Here is a 22,387-nt window from a genome sequence, read left to right on the forward strand (position 1 = left end):
TACCATTAATTTATATAGATGCAATATGATATTTTCTGTCCTATTATCTATCTCTTTCTTAATGATTCCCAATATTCTGTTCGCTTTTTTGACAGCCACTGCACATTGAGTGGATGTTTTCAGAGAACTATCCACAATGACTTCAAGAGCTCCTTCTTGAGTAGTAACAGCTAAGTTAGACCCCATCATTGTATATGTATAGTTGGGATTATATTTTCCAATGTGTATTACTTTGCATTTATCAACACTGAATTTCATCTTCCATTTTGTTGCCCAGTCACCTAGTTTTGAGAGATCCTTTTGTAGCTCTTTACAGTCTGCCTGGGACTTAACTATCTTGCGTAGTTTTGTATCACCTGCAAATTTTGCCACCTCACTGTTTACCCCTTTTTCCAGATCATTTATGAATATGTTGAATAGGATTGGTCCCAGTACAGATTGCTGGGGGACACCACTATTTACCTCTCTCCATTCTGAAAAGTGACCACTTATTCCTACCCTTCGTTTCCTATCTTTTAACCAGTTACTAATCCATGAGAGGACCTTCTCTCTTATCCCATGACTGCTTACTTTGCTGAAGAGCCTTTGGGGAGGGACTTTGTCAAAGGCTTTCTGAAAATCTAAATACACTATTATCCACTGGATCCCCCTTGTCCACGTGCTTGTTGACCCCCTCAAAGAATTGTAGTAGGTTGGGGAGACATGATTTCCTTTTACAAAAACCATGTTGACTCTTCTCCAAGAAATTACTTTCATCTATGTGTCAGACAATTTTATTCTTTACTATAGTTTCAACCAGTTTTCCTGGTATTGAAGTCAGGCATACCAGCCTGTAATTGTTGGGGTCAACTCTGGAGCTTTTTTTAAAAATTGGCTTCACATTAGCTATCTTCCAGTCATACGGTACAGAAACTGATTTAAATTATAAGTTACATACTACACTTAAAAACAACAAGGAGTCCGGTGGCACCTTAAAGACTAACAGATTTATTTGGGCATAAGCTTTTATGGGTAAAAAACCTCACTTCTTCAGAAGAAGTGAGGTTTTTTTACCTACGAAGAAGTGAGGTTTTTTACCCATGAAAGCTTATGCCCAAATAAATCTGTTAGTCTTTAAGGTGTCACCGGACTCCTTGTTGTTTTTGTGGACACAGACTAACACGGCTACTATCCCTTGATACTTGATACACCTCTACCCTGATATAATGCTGTCCTCGGGAGCCAAAAAATCTTACTGCGTTATAGGTGAAACTGTGTTATATCGAACTTGTTTTGATCTGCCGAAGCACGCAGCCCCGCCTGCCCCAAAGTGCTACTTTATCGCATTATATCCAAATTCATGTTATATCGGGTCATGTTATATCGGGGTAGAGATGTACTACAGTTAATAGTTCTGCAATTTCACATTTGAGTTCCTTCAGAACTCAGGTGAATACCATCTGGTCCTGGTGACTTATTACTGTTTAAATTAACAATTAGTTCCAAAACCTTCTCTAATGACACCTCGATCTGTGACAGTTCCTCAGATTTGTCACCTAAAAAGAATGGCTCAGGTTTGGGAATCTCCCTCACAGGTGAAGACTGATGCAAAGAATACATTTAGTTTCTCTGTAATGGCCTTATCGTCCTTGAGATGCTAAAGGAGCATTCAATCGTCCAGTGGCTCCAATGGTTGTTTAGCAGGCTTCTTGCTTCTGGTGTACTTGAAAAATTTAAGCCACCAGGGCCAAGTCACTGCAGAAAGGGGAAGATGCTCCCCTCCAAGAGGACTCCACGGGGGTCCCGAAGACAGACTCGTGGCACAGATGGGGGAAAAGAAGCAGGGGCGGGAAGTCACCCAGGAAACAGGTGTAAAGGTACCCACCCCTAGGCCACATATTGAGACCATTATTTTGAAGGGCCCTGGGTTGGAACCCAGTGGACCAAGGTGGATCCAGGTTCACTCACCCCCAGCCATTTACTTGCCACTGGGCGACACTGACACTGATTCCAAATGCTAGGCAAGGTGGCCATTGATTCTCACTGTTGGGCAACATTGCCACTGACTCTTGCCACTGGGTGACACAGCCTGGAGTATTGCCACTAGGACGTTCTGCTGGCCTTGGACAAAACTACCCGCCCCACAACAGGTGTATTAACAGGAGTGTTGTATGTAAGACACAGGAACTAACTGTTCCACCTACTGATGATGTCTCAGCTGGAGTACTGTGTCTAGTTCTGGATGCCACAACTTACCATGTGCAGAAATTGGAGAGAGTCCAAATGAGCAACAAAAATGATAAGAGGTCAAAAAACCTGACCTATGAAGAAAGGTTAAAAAAGCTGGCCATGGTTATTCTTGAGAAAAGAATACTGATGGGTGGGGGATAGGGATTTGACAACAGTGTTCAAATACGTTGGGGCAGCGATCCCCAAAGTTTTTTGTCTACGCCCCCCAGGGATCCATGGTTGGGAGCTGGGGCCAGGGTCAGGGCTGGCAGTGCAACTGGAGCCTCAGCCAGGAGCAGGGCTGCGATCAGGAGCAGGCCTATGGTCGTGGCCAGAAGCCTGGGGTTGCGGAGAGGAGCAGAGCTCCAGCTGGGAGCCAGTGGCTGAAGCCAGAGCCCGATCGGTGGCCAGGACTGGGGCCAGAGTGGAGATGGGGGCAGAGGAGGGCTGGGTAGCAACCACTCCTCGCCCTCAGTGGGAGCTGGCCAGGGCCCTGCCACACCCTCCAAACATTCCTCTATGCCCCCTTGGGGGGCACACCCTACAGTTTGGGAACCACTGTGTTAGGGGCTGTTATAAAGAGGATGGTTATCAATTTTGTCCTTCTTTCAGTGGATATGGAGAACAAAGTAATGGTCTTAATCTACAGCAAGGAAGATTTTGGTTAGATGTTAGGAAAACCTAACTATAAGAATAGTTAAACACTGAAATAGGCCTCCAAGGGAGGCTGTGGAATCTCCATCACTTGAAGCTTTTAAGAATTGGTTAGACAAACATCTGTTAGGGCTGGTCTATACTTGGTCCTGCCTCAGTGCACGGGGCTGGACTAGATGACCTCTTGAGGTCTCTTCCAGCTGTAGATTTCCATGCTTTCATGATCTGAGGGTTCATTTAGCCCTACTCAGCGGTCCTTGTTGCATAAGTCTTGTCTAATGTGCAGCACAGGACTCAGTATCTCTTCTACAGAAAGGCAGCCTGGTCTGGAGGATCGAGCACAAGAAGGTGAGTCAACAAGTCCCAGGTTTTCATCCTGACCATTGACTAACTGTGTGCAGGTCTCTCCATCTTTAAAAATGGGGATAATATTTATCTACTTACTTCTGAGTTGTGTTCTAAGAATTAATTAGTTCATGTCTATTCAGTGCTTTGAACATAAAGTGCTATAAAAAAAGGCTATTATTATTACTACTATAAGAATCTTGCTGTCTACATGGCATGGGCAGCAGCAAATAACATTTGTGGGGCCAAGTGGAACTAGAAAGAGAGAACCAGATATCACAAAAGGACATGAAGTGGGTAAAACATCAGATAAATAACGGAGTACACAAGAAGTGCTAATGCTCCCATCAGTGCCATTTCAGATGCAGGAGAAGAAAAATATTGTTCTTCACAAAGCAGTAGACTTTTGTCACCAAAATAAAGAGGAACACGGTGTCACTATAACATTGGCTCCAGAGTATAGAACTAACATGGCCCTCAGCTTCAAAAGCTAATCTGGAAGGTATCCAGAAGAGAGCAGCAACAGCACATACACAAAGAGCCAACAGGGAAATGGCTTGTTTCTGCAAGTTCATGGGAATGAGTTTTGAAACATGATCTTCTCAAATTGTCCGAGATCATGTCACTGTAAGGAAATCAGCAACTGCAATGATTAAAGGGCAGGCATAGTCTTTTTGGAGCACAAAGAAGCTCTGGGGACCCTTGTGAAGCTGAAGAGCAACTCCTCAGTCAATTGCTAATCTGCCAGCAGCCAACGGTCATCAATTCTGGAGCTGCAAGAGAGATCTCTCCCTCTACTGGCTGCTTCACGTTGCTCAGCCCTGGTGGAGCAACAGACTTCAACTCCAGAACTCTCTCCTCTCTATTTAATCTTCATCATAGCTGCAGTTTATCCTCTGGCACCTTTCCTCTGCCCCTGTCCTTAATTTCTCCTCTTTTCCCCATGCTTTCATGAGCTCTACTGACTTCTCACTTCCTGTAGTTCAGTGTCACTTCCTCACTCCCCACTTCCACAGTTCCTCTTAGTCTTGGCCAGCTTCACTTCTCCCCTTGCCCATGGGATACTCTCTCAGTTCTGGTCTACCAGACCATTGCTTTCTCTTTGTTCACATCTTTTAAGACTCAGGTCTCATTCACATTCACAAGAAATTGTCGACAATACAATTTAATACATATATTTAAACCGGGTAACCATGTTATCTTCTTGTGTTATCACCTTGCTGTAACTCTGGTTCATCAGTACGATCAGCACCACATCCCCTCCTTTCTGTACTGTTAACTCCCACTCATATAATATTATGACTGTAAGCTCTTTGGGACAAGGGCTATATTTTTCTACCAGTTATATAAAATTATTGGTGCACTTTTGTGCACTGTGGTAGTAACAATAGGAGTGCTAGTGTAGTTAGTCCACTGGCTACTCTGGGGGGAATTCTGCGCACAATATTTTAAAATTCTTCAAAATTCTCAAATTGTATTTGTCAAAATAACACTACATAATCACCCCAGTAATTATTTTGTAATTTATTTCAAAATACTTGTCAGCAACTATGTCTATATCAATACACACACACATAAAAATTCCCCCAGGAGCAGAGAGTTAAAGAAACCCCTATGACAACCCAGTTCCTGTTTCTCTGCTGCCACCCACCCAGGAGTCCAGCTGGGGGGCCAGAAACTCACAGCCCCTCCTCCAAGTCCAGCTGCGAGGCGCCACGCAGTCAATACACTCAACCCGCCCCGCGAGCCCAGCTGTGAGGCAACCCCCATCCCAGACACCGCACAACCTCCTCCCAGAACCCACCATGCCCCCCCCATCCCAGATGCCCCACCTCCGCCCCTTGTGCCGGCTCTGCAGCTCTCACTGACTGGGAACTGCGACCAATAGGAGCTGTGGGTGTGGCGCCTGTGGGTGTCAGGGCACCCCGAACTGCACCCCGAATACTCTTCCACACCACAACCCCATGTCCCCCCCACAGCCAAACCCCCTCCTCCACTCCCCCAACACCAATCCCCTTGCCCCAGCCCACTCCTTCACCCCAAGGCCCCCATCATTGGCCCCACCCCAGCCAGAGTCCCCCCCACCCCAACCCCCTGCTTCAGCCCAGAGCCCTCTCCTGCACCCTAAACCCCTCATTGCCAGCCCCACCCCCAGAGCCCGCACCCCCAGTCGGAGCCCTCAGACACTTCCCGCACCCCAACTCCCCTTCCCCCCCGCTCCAGCCTGGTGAAAATTAATGAGAGTGGGGGAGAGCAAGCAATGAAGGGAGAAGGGATAGAGAGAGCGGGTTCGGGGCCTCAGAGAAGGGGTGGGGCCTAGGGGAAAGGGCAGGGCAGAGGTGTTCGATTTTGTGCAACTGGAAAGTTGGCAACCCTACCCCAGAGTCCAACTGTGGCCCTCAGAGTCCAGACGTCCACCCCCTCCCTCCCAGAACCCAGTCGTGCCCTCACCCCCCAGCCCAGATGCCCATCCCCCTACTGCCCAGGAATCCTGTGCATTTCCTGCAAGCCACCGTCTCCTTCTCTCAGGGCATGTGGGGAACTGCAGCTGCTAGGAACCAGGGCCGCCCGGGGGGGGGGGGGGCAAGAGGGGCAATTTGCCCCAGGCCCCAGGCTCCGTAGGGGCCCCCACGAGAGTTTTTCGGGGCCCCTGGAGCGGGGTCCTTCACTCGCTCGGGGGCCCCAGAAAACTTTTGCAGGGCCAGGCCCCGGAGCTTCTTCCGCTCCCGGTCTTCGCTGGCGGGGGAGTCCTTCCGCTACAGGGCGGAAGGACCCCCAGCCATCACATTATCGCCGAAGCGGGACCTGCTGCCGAAGTGCAACCCGGTCTTCGGTGGTAATTCGGCGGTGGGGGGCCCTTCCGTTCAGGGACCCGCTGCCGAAGTGCCCCGAAGACCTGCAGTGGGGGCCCCCTGCGCCGAATTACCGCCAAAGAGCGGGCTGCACTTCGGCGGCGGGTCCCGCTTCGGTGGTAATTTGCCAGCGGGGGGCCCCTGCCCCGGGTCTTCGGGGCACTTCGGCGGCGGGTCCCAGAATGGAAGGGCCCCCTGCTGCCGAACAGGGCCGGCTCTAGACATTTCGCCGTGCGGGGGGCCCCCTGCCGCTTGCCGGTCCCACGGCTCCAGTGGACCTCCCGCAGGCATGGCTGTGGAGGGTCCGCTGGTCCCGCGGCTCCGGTGGACCTCCCGCAGGCGTGCCTGTGGATGCTCCACCGGAGCCGCGGGACCAGCGGACCCTCCGCAGGCACGCCTGCGGGAGGTCCACTGGAGCCGCCTGCCGCCGATGGCCCCAGGCCCCCGGCCCCCGGAATCCTCTGGGCGGCCCTGCTAGGAACTCTCTACTCCCCCTCCCCATTGTCTTCTGTGTGTAAGCTGGGCTCTGCCTGGTCCAGCGGCCCCTAGTGATGGTAAGCAGCACTGCAGCCCATTTCTGTGGGGGGAAAGGAAATTATGTGTAAAAACCATTAATTTCTGCAAAATTCTGCATTGCGCAGTGGTGCAGAATTCCCCCAGGAGTAATTGGCAGCTGCTGGTATTTTTAATTGTCTTGAAGTGCTGTAAGCAGGGTTTGACAAGATAATGGTTCAAGCACTGGGAGCTAGTTTACACAGGTCTTCCACCAATACAGCTGCACCAGCGGTAAGGCAATAGTGGGATATTTCAAGAAAAAAGTGGTTACTTAAACACAGAATCATAGAATATCGGGGTTGGAAGGGGCCTTAGGCGGTCATCCAGTCCAACCCCCTGCTCAAAGCAGGACCAATTCCCAACTAAATCATCCCAGCCAAGGCTTTGTCAACCCTGACCTTAAAAACCTCTAAGGAAGGAGATTCCATCACCTCCCTAGGTAACCCATTCCAGTGCTTCACCACACTCCAAGTGAAAAACTTTTTCCTAATATCCAACCTAAAACTCCCCCACTGCAACTTGAGACCATTACTTCTTGTTCTGTCATCAGGTACCACTGAGAACAGTCTAGATCCATCCTCTTTAGAACCCCCTTCAGGTAGTTGAAAGCAGCTATCAAATCTCCCCTCATTCTTCTCTTCTGCAGACTAAACTACACCAGTTCCCTCAGTCTCTCCTCATAAGTCATGTGCTCCAGCCCCCTAATCATTTTTCCTGCCCTACACTGGATTCTTTCCAATTTTTCCATATCCTTCTTGTAGTGCGGGGCCCAAAACTGGACACAGTACTCCAGATGAGGCCTCACCAATGTTGAATAGAGGGGAATGATCACGTCCCTCTATCTGCTGGCAATGCCCCTACTTATACAGCCCAAAATGCCGTTAGCCTTCTTGGCAACAAGGGCACTCTGTTGACTCATATCCAGCTTCTTGTCCACTGTAACCCCTAGGTCCTTTTCTGCAGAACTGCTTCCTAGCCATTCGGTCCTAGTCTGTAAGAGTGAATAGGATTCTCCCGTCCTAAGTGCAGGACTCTGCACTTGTCCTTGTTGAGACTCATCAGGTTTCTTTTGGCCCAGTTGTCTAATTTGTCTAGGTCCCTCTGTATCCTATCCCTATCCTCCAGCGTATCTACCACTCCTCCCAGTTTAGTGTCATCTGCAAACTTGTCTTTATACAAAAACAGAGCAGAAGAGGAACCCAAACTAATACTGTGCTATTAAAATATTACAGAGATCAAAAGTTCTCCATTTAGCTAAGGAGAGGGATTCATAATTTATATTAGAATTCTGCATATCTTATATTTTAATTGCTAATGTTTCACCCCAATATATGCTTTCCTAACTTTTCAGTGCTTGCAAAAGCTGGATTATGAAAATAAAATACGACACAAAACAGAATGTGGAGTTGAGAAGAAAAGAAACACTAAATTATCCAGCACTGAATTATTCACCAGATGTTCTCAGATTTGTAGAGCTAATTTCAATATAAAACATTTTAGGCAGGACGTTTTGGATCAATTTAATAGGATCTTTGCAAATATTTTGTCAAGCTTTACATATATATATCACTGTGCCACATACTTATTCAGCAGTATATTAGTGAAAGGTTTTAGAAGTAAAAATATTGTAAAGATAAATGGAATAAAGGTCTTGAAAAATCAAATTTGGTTTCCAAAGCTTATCTTGAGTCAGGAAAACAAAGCAGACTACACTGTAAATGGGTTCTCAACGTACATCATACATAAGATAATTAATTTTCTTATTATACAAATAAGCACCCCGATCATTCATTAGAGAATCACAAAGAGCTTTACAAATATATAATTTATCCTTACAAAATTCCAGTAACATACCAGAAGTAGCATCCCCATTTCACAGATGGGGAAAGTGAAATACAGGGTGGTTAAGTGATTAACCAAAGGCCACAGACAGTTAACTTTATAGCTAGAATTATAAGCACAGCTTGTATATGAGGGCAAATAATTATTATGGCTTTATCAAACTCAAGAGAGTATATGTGACCCAAGCACCTGTTGGTGCCAATTGGCCGAGGGGATGCAGAGGATGTTACAGAGATCCCCTGGGTCAGATATATGCATAATAGTTCTCTAGAGAATGACTTTAAGACTGCTACCAAAAGGCAGCAGCCCACTGGTCAAAATAATCACTGCAAAGTGTATTTCAGATAATATTTGAGGAATTATGTATCTATACAGAAAATTATGTTCTTAAGGTCTAGGCGTTAAGGCAGGCCACCATGACTCTTGGTAAAGAGGGTTAATTACTTGTATTGCCAAAAATATACACCTTATTTACAGTTTGAATTTGTCTAGTTTCAACTTCCAGCCACTGGATTGTTTTATACCTTTCTCTGCTAGATTGAATGCCCTTTTATTAAACATTCGTTCCCCACATAGATATTTATAGACAGTAATCAAGTCACCCCTTAACCTTCTCTGGTAAGCTAAATAGATTGAGCTCTATGAGTCTATTGCTATACAGCATGTTTTCGAATCCTTTAATCATTCTCTTGGCTCTTCTCTGAACCTTCTCCAATTTATCAACATCCTTCTTGAACTGTGCACACCAGAACGGGAAACAGTATTCCAACAGTGGTCACAGCAGCAGCAAACATAGAGGTAAAATCCGTCTAACTCCTACTAGAGGGTCTCCTGTTTATGCACCCCAGGACCATATTGGCTCTTTTGGCCACAGCATCAACTGGGGAGCTCATGTTCAGATGATCATCAACCATGACCCCCAAATCTTTTTCAGAGTCATTGCTCTCCAGGACAGAGTCCTCCATTCTGTATGTATGGCCTACACTCTTTGTTCCTAGATGATACATTTACATTCAGCCATATTAAAACATATATTGTTTGCCTCCCCCAATTTTTGTGAAATCTACAAAGGTTAATCAGTGATAATTTTATGTTTTCTTCCAGGTCACTGATAAAAACGTTAAGTAATGTAAGGCCAAAAACCTGATACCTAAGGGTTCTCACTGGAAACACCTGCTTGCTGACAATTCCTTGTTTACAATTACATTTTGAAACCTATCAGTTAGCCAGTTTCTAATCCATTTGACACGGGATATGTTAATATTATACCATTTTAATTCTTTAAATCTAAATGTCATGTGGTATCAAATCAAACTGCATACAAAAGTTTAAAAAAATATCAAGTTAGTTTGACAGGCTCTATTGTCCGTAAACACATATTGATTTGCATTAACTGTAAACCCATACTAATTTGCATTAATTAACATGTTGGACAGCTGACCCCCACGAAGCACAAACCAGGCTTCCTCAGACTCAGAGCAGGTGGTAGCGAGGTGTCTCACAACTCTGAGTACCCCTGAGAAGCACCACAGTATACATCAAATGAAAATACACACAGAATTAAATAAGAATGTAAGAGACCGATGCTTATACAGCTGAGGCTGTCTGCCCAAGTCTCCTGGGAATCTCTTCCAGTCACTGCGAGACTTACATACTCAAGAAGGTAGGTAATTGACTGTTTACCCCCCATTTCACCAGCTATTCCTTTCTAAACTTTTTTTTTGCCCCCATTTTTCATAGCAAATACCAGTTTTTCCTTGGTATTGTGCCTAATTTCTGTTTAACTCTGTGAAAGACCACAGTGTCACCAACACTGCTGCATTCAGATCTGGATGCTTTATTGATAATAGAATCAATAATAAAGGATTGTTACTATGGTGTACCTTCTGAGGAGATTCTAGGATTTGTATCAGAATTCCAGTCTACTTCTAATTTCAAGGCTATTTTACTTACTGATGTTATGTATCTGCAGATCTCAATCTTTATTAAACTGGAGCCATAATTTTCAAACGTGGGTGCCTTAAAATTAGGCATATAATTACATTTTTTTCCCAATTCCTAAATAATAGATAACTATTTTCAGAAGTGTTGAGCACCAGCAACTCACGCTGACTTCAATAGGATGAACTGTGGGATTTCTGTGCCTCTGATAATCAGGCCACATTTATTTAGGAGCCTACCTATGTATTGAGAGTGGACACCCTCAAGTACCTCGGGGTTTAGGAGCACAAATCCCAGTGACTTTCAGTGGAACGTGTGCTCCAGAATTCCTTAGGTAGTTCTGAAAGTTTCCTGCCTAGATGCCAAACTCAAGGCACTCCAGTCTGAAAACTGTGATCAGGGTAATTAAAAGAAAAGTGAAATTTCTGTACTGTCTTAAGAGAGATGGACTATATCAGGGATCCCCAACGTTGGGGACCACTGGACTATATGATCTAGCAAGTTCTTTCCACCTCTAACTCTGAGGATCCCTAACATACCTACCTATGCCTATAAACACACTCTTAATACAGCCTTTGGGGGGCCCGCTTTGGATCTCAATTACACTGGATTTAGTGTCAAGTATAGTTCCTCTGATTTAAGTGGAGACAGTCTAGATTTACCAGACTGTAACAGCAACTCGGTCCTTTAAAGGCTCTAGCCAAGCACACTAGGCAGTGTACTTTCCTTGGAAAGAAAACGATTGTACGAAAGACACAATCAAATCACATTTCTAATCAAAGAAATAATAATTAAAAAAAATAAATACCCTACCTGAGCTGTGCTTTAAGTTCAGTAAACCTGGGTCGTCTGCTGGGGTCATATGCCCAGCACTTGGTCATAAGGCTGTAGAGAGTAGGAGGGCAGTTTGGAGGCATTGGTAACCGTTCACCATTCTCAATTCGACCAATCACATCATTGTTCTTCACTCCTTGGAAGGGCTTTACTCCATGCATTAAAATTTCCCACATACACACACCTGGAAACAAAAAGCAAGAAACTTCTTAAAGTGAGCAAATAACCAAAATTTGTGTTCTTGAACAACAAACTCCTCGTTAAAGCTTAAGACAATGGAGTTGCTACTGAAGTGCATGCTAGTGGACAAAATGAACAGTCCTTTCTCCAGAATAGCCATGGTTAGTAATTACCATGTATTAGCAGTTTAATGAAGTTTCCAATGCACTTTGTCCAGTACACACAACCACCAAACACAACCCATTCTTGGCTGAAAAATAGAGCTGGCTAATCTATCTTTTTATGTAGAATCTATCACCATATTACCTACGTGCTGACCACAGAAAAGAATATTGAGCTATGTTAACTCTCTCTCTAAGTAGGCAGCTTCTAAAAAATTAGATGTGTTACTAATCAGGACTATGTATGAGGAAGCATGACTTGCATCTAGCTCATCGCAAGCAGACAACTTTGAAAGCCTTCAGATTTAACTACTTTTTATCTCTTTTAAGTCAGACTGGCTGCTCATATTCAAATCTATATTTTTTTCATAATGCTTGTCTCAGTGTCTGCTTTACACTGGCTTGTTTTGACTTGTATGTGGTATTTTTATACTTTGACGGTGTTTTACTATCGGCATTTGTTCAACTTTTTTCTGTCGAAACTATGTACCAAAATGTAGTTTCTGTTGAAACTATGTTAAATGTGTAATGAGAAGGAGATAGCCTGTGGGCCTATGAGCAGCTGGCATATTCCACCTGCATTGCTTTTCTATGCCAGATGGAAAAGATACTTTATTTTGCAATTAGGGATTCCGTTTTTCAACAAAACAGTCATTAATCTTGATAAATCACATGCAGGTTTGCTTGATATTACTTAGAACTCTTTTGTTTTAAAGAGAACAAGCTGATTTTTTCTCCTGTAACATTTTGCTATTCATACCCTGCTTGCCTTTTCTCTGCCTGTCACGGCTTGTCTGGTCTGTGGAGCTGAGTATTCAAGACTGGGAGATCAGACTTGTGCAAAAACAGGAATGGTTCGCATAGTGAAGGGAACAGGATCATGGAAGATGGGAGGCATTCCTATAATTCCTCTTTTCACTCAATCTCTTGTCTTTTCTAAGATGACAGGAGACAAAGTGATGAGGGGAGCTATACGTACCAAAAGGGGTTGGAACCACAGTCAGAGTGAGTGGAGAATGGAAGGGAGAGAAAGACAGGACAAGATTTGGATCTCAGCCCAATCTTGTGAGGTGAATGGACTTAATTCAATTTCAGGCTTTTTTTCAACATTCAAAATCACTTTAAATATCCTGCTAATTCCTCTTTCATAGCTAATGTAAAAGGCTGAAACAGCATAAGACAACAGAGGAAAAATACTCAGAGCAAGGATGAACTGAACACTGGGAAAGGAAGGAGACAAAAGCAAGGATATTCACTGAGGGAGCCCATAACACAGGGAAAAGTTGTGAAAATAAGAAAGCAGTAAGTGCAAACAACAGCTGGATAAAGGAACACCAGCACAATTATACTAGAAGACAAAAAAGAAACAAAGTAAGATAAAGAAATTCCTGTTATGACTATGGGTCTCATTTTCATTTACCTTAAGGCCACCTGTTAGGAGTGGTGAAAAGGGGCCTTAAGATCAAGGAGAATCAGGCCCACGGTTACAAAATGAAAAAGCGTGGAGAGATATAAAGTACCCAGTAAAAAGTCTGATTTTGAGACAAGTAAAACAAACACTGGAGAGGAGTTGGAAATTGTTCAGTTTCCATTAATAAAAATGGAACCATTAATTATCTTCTCCTTCGATAGTGCATTTGAGAAAACAATCATCCATATTCACTTACCAAACATCCACACATCACTAGCTGAGGTAAAACGTCGGAAGTTGATTGACTCTGGAGCCATCCATTTGATAGGTAATTTTCCTTTGGAAGCTATGGAGAGATGAGAGAAAAAGGCCATTATTTTAGCTAATAAGCTCTCAGTAAAGATGTTCTTCAATAAAATAATTTAGGGCCAATTCCTAGCTCCAGCAAACAACTTGGTCAGGCTTTGTACAAGAAACCTCTGTGTATGCCCTTTGGCTCCTACACCTTCTTTCCTGTAAGAATGAGTGGGTGAGGAAGAAATAATGGCTAGTAGACCTGCAGTGTTGTGAACAGACTCATCCAGCAGCATTTCAGAGGGTTCCTCACCCCCTCTACAGAAGTCATGGAAATCTGCAATCTCCCTTGCAACAGAACCACCATAGTTTTACTGGAGGGAGGGCCCTGTGTGACTGAAAAGGAAGAGCAGGATTTGCTGCTAAGGCTACAGCTACACAGCGATCAGCATTATACTGCTAAAAATAGAGGTGTAGATGTTGTGGTTTGGACTTTGAAGCCTGGGGAGAGGTGGGCTTCAGAGCCTGAGCTCCAGCCTGAGCCACAATGTCCACATGGCTCTTTTAAGAACTGTAGCACAAGCCTCAGAAGCCTGACTCTGTCAACTTCGATTCTGAGACTCACTACCACAGGCTGCACAGATATACCCTAAATGTACATACATTGGATGAGCTTCTCCATTCCTGTTTCAAGTTAATGCTTTTTATCTGAAGGTACTTAAACTACTACAATTAGCAACTATTTGTACCAAGCTTGAAGCTACCATACACAATCTCACATATGGAGCAACTGTTTTTTAATTGAACCACGAAAAAGTTAGCTTGTTTGTTCTAAATTTAAAAGAATGCAACAAATATTTGATGGTTTCAGGTAAAATTCTCCTTTCACCTTTGTAAGAAAGTAGATGAAGGTATTTTGTTCACAATATTATGGGACATCACAGACACCATGAGCCCTACTGGAGAACAGGGGGGAGGGGACAGGTAAGGCGCTTTTAAAGTATGGTGCAAATTTAGAAACATGTAAAATATTTTTGCATATTGAGAGATAAAAAAAAATTATAAACATTGTTCCTAAATGTGCACCCTATCACTAAAAATGCTATTTACTTGACCCTCTATAAAAACAAATTGTATTCTGTCAGGGTCCTTATATATCAGCGGTTCTCAAACTGTGGGTTGGGGCCCCAGAGTGCGTCGCGACCCCCTTTGAACAGGGTCACCAGGGCTGGCTTAGACTTGCTGGGGTCCTGGGCTGAAACCCGAGTCCCACTGCCCAGGGCCGAAGCCAAAACCCGAGGGCTTCAGCCATGGGTTGTGGGGCTCAGGTTACAGTCCCCCTGCCTGGGGATGAAGCCCTTGAGCTTCAGCTTTGGCCCCCCTGCCCAGAGCAGTGGGGCTTGGGCTTTGGCCCCCCCATCTGGGGCAGTGTGGCTCAGGTGGACTCAGGCTATGGTGCCCCCTCCTGGGGTCATTAAGTAATTTTTGTTCTCAGAAGGGGGTCACGGTGCAATGAAGTTTGAGACCCTTTGCTATATATCATGCATTGTGGGGCATCACATCGGAGCTCGAGCCAGTCAACTTCAGTCTGGGAAATCCCAAAGGGAAAAAAAATGTATGTTTTAAACCTTTTGTGTAGTGAATATCTCTATCCCAAACTCATTGAAAACAATTTGCAAGCCCCTTGAACTTGCCCTCAGGTACCTGGGCTGTGGCATGAATATGGGCATATGTTAAATGAGTTTCAAAACCGCAGATAATCTTTGATCCTCTAAGGGCCTGTCTACATGAACATTTAATTTGCTGCAAAGTGGGGTGTGAATCTACCTCGCACTGGCTGTGCACTAACTGTCCCTGTGGACCCAACCATTTGGGTGGACTCTGCTGATGCACCCTAATAGATCGTTAGTAGACTTTCATCTACTCCGCTTTGAAATGGGAGCAGATTAAAGCACATTAACAAACTCTTAGTGTGCCTTGGCAAGGTCCACATGGGCAGTTAGTGTGTGGCAGGCTAGTGTGGGGTAGATTCACACTCCAGCTTGCTACGAACTAAATGGCCATGCAGACAAGTCCAAAGAGTTGCAAAAAAAAGCAGTATAATGCTGCCCCCAAACTGGAATTATATCCATAAATGAACTTCCTGTCTTTCACCTATTTAAATAACCATGTGATTTTTTTAAACAGTTTTATGTGCGACTTTATTTGCATGTTAAACTGTTTTACTTTGTATTTTTATCTAATTAACCAGATTTCCTTAAACTAATTGTTTTGATCCTTTCAACTCCTTAGCATACACTCAACTACTTTGATTGTCAAATCAGCTCACTGACCTGCAAGAAGACTCCCAACCCTGCCACTGTAGTTTAGGTCCATTAAGTACTGACTCCTTACCTTTATAGTAAGTACTGTCTTCCATATATCGGGACAAACCAAAGTCACCTAATTTCACGCAATCAGTGGAGGATACCAGCACATTTCTAGCAGCAATATCCCTGCCAAACAAACCAGAAATTTTTCATCTATAGTCATCTGTTTTGTAGATTCAGGTTTTCTCAAAAACAGAATCTTTGTTACAGACCAGAGGTGTCAACTCACTCGGGCCTTGGCTACACTCACACTTTACAGCGCTGCAACTGGGGTGTGAAAAAACACCCCCCTGGGCGCTGCAAGATACAGCGCTGTAAAGCGCCAGTGTAATCAGGGCAGCAGCGCTGGGAGCGCGGCTCCCAGCGCTGCACGCTACACCCGTAAGGGATGTGGTTTACATGCAGCGCTGGGAGAGCTCTCTCCCAGCGCTGCTGCTCTGACTACACTCACACTTCAAAGCGCTGCCGCGGCAGCACTCCCGCAGCGCTGCTGGGGCAGCGCTTTGAAATTCCAGATGTAACCAAACTACATTTTTAATTATGGGGTTTGGGCCAAGAATACAAAGTTATAGTTGTGTACCACCAATGATACCCAACAGGATTGTCTACTGATGACAGTGAGAAGTTCACAGAAAGACTGAAGTCACAATATGGCCTATATGAGTAATTAAAATTTTATGTGATAATGTTATTATTGCATTCTGCATCACTCTGGGAAAAGAGGTGGAGACACTTTCAGGACCAGCATTATTTCTACTTTTTGTTAACCAGCAATTTGCACAAGCAATTATCACATTGCATCGGCACACACTATTTGCTGAATAAATGCAGGTTTCATAGCCCATGTATTTACAGTCACTGGATCAATAATTTAGGTGGCAGGCCTTAACAGCTAGAATAGAATTCTCTGGGGAAGCAGGGGGGGAAGGGAAAGTCCTTGATATCACAGAGGTCAGGAATTGGGGTAATGTCTTTCCTGTAAAGCAGGCATCAACTCATGCTCTTTGCAGGAAGGGTTTGGATTTGAAGGGAGGCCATTGTTCTCATGGCAAGGCCAGGAGGTTTTCTCATGCAGTTGCCTATATGGGACAGCAGGCATTGGATTCAAGTGGGCTAGTTACGCCTGGGACATGTTAGGAGCTTTGGCTTTCAGCACTGATGCAGGTGAGTGAAAACCAGTGGCAGTGGTAGCTGCTTTCTTCCATTAAAATCACTGCTGCTAGGACAAGCTGCCTTTACATATTTTTTACTGATAGAGATTTTAATAAAGTCACAGCCACCTGGTCAAAATTCTAGTGCCTATCTCTGTCCTCACTGGCCTCTGCCATTTACAAGATAATATGTCACTTAAACATACATAATTTATACACTTATACAAACAAAACGCTTAAGTCCTAACTGATATACATGGAATCGGTATGTAGAAAATTGTTGGCTGTATATAACAGTGCCAGAGATGAAGGACTTATGGCCTGTTTCATGTCCTACACAACTAAATTCAACTTACTTAAACTAAAATTCCCCTGTCGTATGTGTTTTTAAAATTCACTTGTTGGTTAAGCATAGGCATTTCCATTACAGAAACATTTCTGTTTTCCCTGTTCTTTAATTCAGGATGAGCCTATTGCTCTCTCAGATTTGATTTTTCATATTTTGAAGATTATAGCTGACTTGCAGCTTTGAAAAGTGTTGGCATTGCAAAGCAACAGAGTAGCTGGCAACCCAGTCTTCTGACTAAAACCAGGCACATACTTCAGTCAATATAACTGAGACCCAGCAGGTGTCACCCTTGACAGTCTATGTCAGAAATGTATTTTTGTAGTGGATTCTCTAAAATTCATGAAGTTCTAACATGACGCTGATGTAAACACACATACAAGTGGCTTTTTAAAAGTCTCAAAATACTGTTCCACATGGGACATACTTTTCTTATTGGGGAAATCAAGAAAATAATTGAAACTATTAGAGAGTGCTGATCTGTGCTTTAAACATTTCCTTCTAGCGAACATATCTATATCCAGCAATTCTGCCAGCCCAGATATTTGTAATAATCTATGAACCCTTTTCCTTAAATTGAAAGTTGTCATATAGATATAATCTTACCTATGTACAAATCTTTTGCTCTCTAAGTAGGCAAGTGCTGTGCTAAGCTGGTAAGCATAGAGTATCAAAGAGGCCAGATCCAAACTGTATTTTCTTACTTGCAAAAATGATCTCAGCTTTTGGATAAAGAAGAAAAGAGAGAGATGTCATGACAAATTAATAATGAATCTGAAGAAGAGAGAAATCTCTAACTAAGATTTACACATTTCACAGTACACAATCCTCCCCTTTAAACTGGAATAGAAAAGAAAGTCAGTTGTCATACAGAAAACACACTCTTTGGGCTAAATTCAGGCTGTTTCTAATGTGTGAAAAGAGGTAGCCAAGTGGGATGCAATTTTTGCACCCCACTTCAGTCTCCTCTTGAAGCCAAAGAGCTCAAACACTGCTGGGCCCACTTGGGTCAGCTGCTCCTGAACCTCTCCACATATTCACTCCTTGGGAACTGCTCATATTGCTGGCATGAACAGTCTCAGCAGGTAACTGCATGGGGTTTGTACCCACACCTGGGCCAGCCTGAACACAGAGCAAATCGATATTGCTTGGGCAGCATTAATTTATGCTTGTAATTGCACAGATTTTACTAGAGGCCTGGATTTAGCTCAGAGGAACTAACAACACTACATAAATTTTCTACAAAAATAAGTCTAGCAAAAGGCAATTACACCACAACAGTGTAGCACTGGCTTTTGTTTACAGGATTAAAATAAAGATTGAGAAGAAAGTTGTATGCTGAGAAGGAGGATTTGGGAATTAAAGGGAAGAACTGTCATCTCTGAATAAAGGAATGGAGACAAATTGTGCTACCCACTTTGGACAACTCTAACAAACTACAGTTTAATCTATCTTATTCAGATATTTTCATATTGCATTATAAACCATATAATTACGTCACCTCTAAAGTCTTTCAGAAATGTCTGATTTAGAGAAAATGAGTCAGAATTAAAAAAAATCTGACATCATAATTCCCGTGTTAAAGACAGCAGATTATTTAGCATTTCTCTTGGTTGTGTGGATTAACAAGGAAAGTCTTCACTGCTGGGGCCTCCACAAACAAAGGGACATTCAGAAAAAGAAATGTAGGTGCATCGACAATGTACTGTGAAAAGATCCCTACTTCTGAAGATGCTATCAACTGCAGATAGAAACTGCTTACAGTAGGTGAAACTTCATGATGTAGCAGAGATCACCTATAGTTGTGCTGTATTAATGAAAATGCTGCATAGGTTTGCACGTGCTAAATGGGCTCATTTACACTGGCACTGAGCAAAGCTTAACAAAGCCACTCAGGATTTGCAAAGAAATGTGGATGATTCCACTGTGATATGTTTCTGCTATGGTTTTCCTCATGAGACACTCATATAATACGAGCTACTCCAGCATTCTTCTAGTGTCAAACAGCATGGTATACGTGTTTTTGAAAATGTTGTTTATAAAGCTTATTTAAAATTTCACCTTACAGACACACTAACATATTAAGGCTTTACAGAACCTTGCTAAATAAATTCTAATATAATCACAAATTCTATTGCTATTGTAGGAGGCTGCTATCAATGAGGGTCCTACCTAGGCTGTGCTAAATATTAATGTACCAGCTGAAAGGCAGATGCCTTTAGCAGTGACTATTAGTGCTGTAACTGCACGGCAAGTCAAATGAACTCAGTTTTTTTGGCATAAAAAGGACACAATATGCTTTCCTGTATCTCTCAACACACAAGACAAGAAAGTGGATATTCTTAATCTTGTTTTTTAAACTATATTCCATAATCCCTTAAAGGAAGTGGAGCTGTGAAATCTCTTCTATGCAATATTTTTAACTGAACCATTTGTGTCCAGATTTCACAGTCTGAAGCACATACATTTTAAATAATTCACAGTAACATTCTTTCTATTCTATATCACCATGTGCACCTCTTACTTGACACAGATATTAGCTCTCACATTGTATCAGCAATTCAAAATATCTCTGAGAACCATAGCCTAAATCAACCCTGATGTAAACAGGCTAATTCCCTTGACTTCAGTGGAGTTATGCCCAATATGATCCCATGATCCTAGACTTCACTTGTTTGATGAATTTGCCTTAGAGTGTAATATTTAGAACCCAATCCATTAGACTGAATAAGCAGTTCCCCAATCCCATATGAAAGTGTCTGTGGGATAGGAGGGAAGAAGAAAGAAGATACTTGGGAATTTATCATACCTCCCCTAGTGTACAGAGCTCCATGATTATCCAGACTGGGTTTTCCGTAATAACTCCAATCAACTTCACAATGTGAGGGTGATCAAACTGACGCATTGTTACTAGAAAGGAGGAAGCAGGTTTACTCATTAAATACAAAAGCTGCCTGTTAAAGCAATAGCTGTTAAATGAAAAATGTTTTTGCAATAAGAGGATTCATTTAACAAGCTTTTACTGTAGGTCTGAACCAACGGTCATGTAAGGACATATAACCAGATTGTTTTGGGCCTGATTCTCCATTGCCTTGAATATTGTTTAGTCTTTTATACCTATGCAGAGAAAGTCTAAAATGCTATCTGATCAGAATACTCTCTTTATACTGATGTAAATAACTACAAGGTATAATGTATATCTTGACCAACCACAGATTACTAGTTATTTTTAAATGATGTATGATGATAGGTTACTCACCTTGTGCAACAGCTGGAGTTTTTCAGGATGTGTCCCCCTGTGGGTGCTCCACTTCAGGTGCGTATGTGCCCCTGCACTTCTGATTGGAGATTTTTGGTAGCAGTGCCCATTCTGTCCAGGCATGCACCCTACACATCTTCATGCCCCATACCTAGGCTATATTGGGCTGTGCACACAAATCGTCAGTTCCGTCTGTACGGCAAAGCCCACAGAGGCAGCTCCAAAGCAGAGGGGAGGAGGGTGGGTAGCGGAGCACCCACAGGGACCACATCTTGAAGAACTCCAGTTACTGCACAAGCTGAGTAATCTCTCCATCTTCTTCTTCAAGTAGTGTCCCTGGAGGTGCTCCAATTTAGGTGACTCCATAGCAGTAGCCCATTAAGGAGGTGGGAGTTTCAGAACAGAGTCCATTACTGAATGTGCCTACTGCCCCATCTGATTCTGCAATGTCAATTAGGATGAAGTGGTCAGAAAATGTGCGCACTGAGGACCATGTTGCAACCCTACAGATTTCAGTAATCAGAATGTATTGAGTAGAGCTACGGTTGTAGACTGTGATCTAGTAAAGCATGCCCTCTTAGGGGAGATGTAACCTCAGCAAAACCATAATAGGCAATAATATATCCAGAGATCCATTAAAAAAGTCTCCAAGTAGAGACAGGGGCTCCTTTAGATCTGCAATAGAAACAAAGAGTCTAGGGTGGGGGTTCTCAGCCTTTTTCTTTCTGAGCCTCCCCCTCCCCCAGCCAATATGCTATAAAAACTCCATGGCCTACTGGTGCCACAACTGTTTTCTGCATATAAAAGCCAGGGCCAGCATTAAGGGGTTGCAACCAGAGCAGTTGCCTGGGACCCCACGCCACAGAGGCCCCCCATGAAGCTAAGTTGCTCGGGCTTCTGCTTTGGCCCTGGGCTTCAGGGCTTAGGCTTTCTGCCCTGGGCCTCAGCAAGACTAAAACTGGTTCTGCTTGACGGACCCCTTGAAACCTGCTCACGGCCTCCTAGGGGGCCCTGGACCCCTGGTTGAGAACCACTGGTCTATGGGTCTTCCTGAATGACCTAGTCCTGTCCAAGTAAAATGCTAATGCCCGCTTAACGTCTAGTGTACTAAAAATAGACTCCTGTGTTGACTGATGAGGCCTGGGGGAAGGGTGGGGGGAGGAAGGTGAATAGTTTGCTTGATATGAAGTTCAGAGGACACCTCAGATAAGAACTTCGAATGAGGTAGTAAAGATCCTTCTCCTTGGAGAACAAAGTAAATGGAGAATCTGCCATTAGAATTTCCATTTCCCCAAATCTTCAAGCAGAAGTGACGGCCACCAAGAAGGCTGTCCTCATAGACAGCTGCAGCAACGAGCACATAGCTAATGGTTCAAAGGACTGTCTCATAAGACGGTTAAGAATCAGACTGAAATCCCAAAACAGTGTTGGGGTTTTACACTGCAGGAAAAGATTGAGAAGTCCTTTTAGGACTCTCGCTGTAGTTGGATAAGCAAACACTGAGAAAACTTCTACTGGCACATGGAAAGTTGTTACTACTGCTTAATGAACCTTGATGGAACTTACAGAAAGGCCTGAATTTTTCAATTCCAACAGGTAATCCAAGATCAAGAAAAGAGATGACTGGATAGGAGAAAGAGGATGCCAATTAAACCAAAGGCTATATCGTCTCCATTTCTGAAGGTCTATCTATTAGATTCCTTTCTGTTATTTAACAGGGTATCTTTTGTACTTTCAATGAACATGTGATCTCTAGTCCTGAGAACCACTGAGGAACCAAGCTTGTAGTTGCAGAACGTTCGAATTGGCCTGAAGTGTCTGACTCACATCATGAGATAACAGACAAGATCTGACTGGGAGCCACAATGGAGGACAAGCTAAGTTCCCTCTAAGCTGTGCAGCTGGGCAGCCAATCAGCAGGCTATCAAGTGCCGTGCACTTCAGGTGTCCCTCCCCACACTGCCATGCTGCTCCTGCCCTCTGCC

The 22,387-nt window shown here is 43.6% G+C and overlaps 1 protein-coding gene across 14 annotated transcripts in view; it reads right to left on the minus strand.

The window, feature by feature from the left end:
* Nucleotides 1-22,387, minus strand: part of PTK2 (protein tyrosine kinase 2) — a 428,303-nt gene that overhangs the window by 67,153 nt on the left and 338,763 nt on the right. For all 14 annotated transcript variants that reach the window (XM_050940664.1, XM_050940665.1, XM_050940661.1 and 11 more), the window contains 5 exons: nucleotides 19,953-20,053; nucleotides 17,750-17,865; nucleotides 15,672-15,772; nucleotides 13,240-13,329; nucleotides 11,211-11,415 (listed from right to left, as the gene is read on the minus strand). In XM_050940664.1, the coding sequence (XP_050796621.1) occupies nucleotides 11,211-11,415; nucleotides 13,240-13,329; nucleotides 15,672-15,772; nucleotides 17,750-17,865; nucleotides 19,953-20,053 (613 nt within the window). The remainder of the gene's footprint in view (nucleotides 1-11,210; nucleotides 11,416-13,239; nucleotides 13,330-15,671; nucleotides 15,773-17,749; nucleotides 17,866-19,952; nucleotides 20,054-22,387) is intronic.

Source organism: Gopherus flavomarginatus, chromosome 2 (assembly GCF_025201925.1).
Source record: "Gopherus flavomarginatus isolate rGopFla2 chromosome 2, rGopFla2.mat.asm, whole genome shotgun sequence".
In the NCBI taxonomy this organism is placed as follows: Eukaryota; Metazoa; Chordata; order Testudines; family Testudinidae; genus Gopherus; species Gopherus flavomarginatus.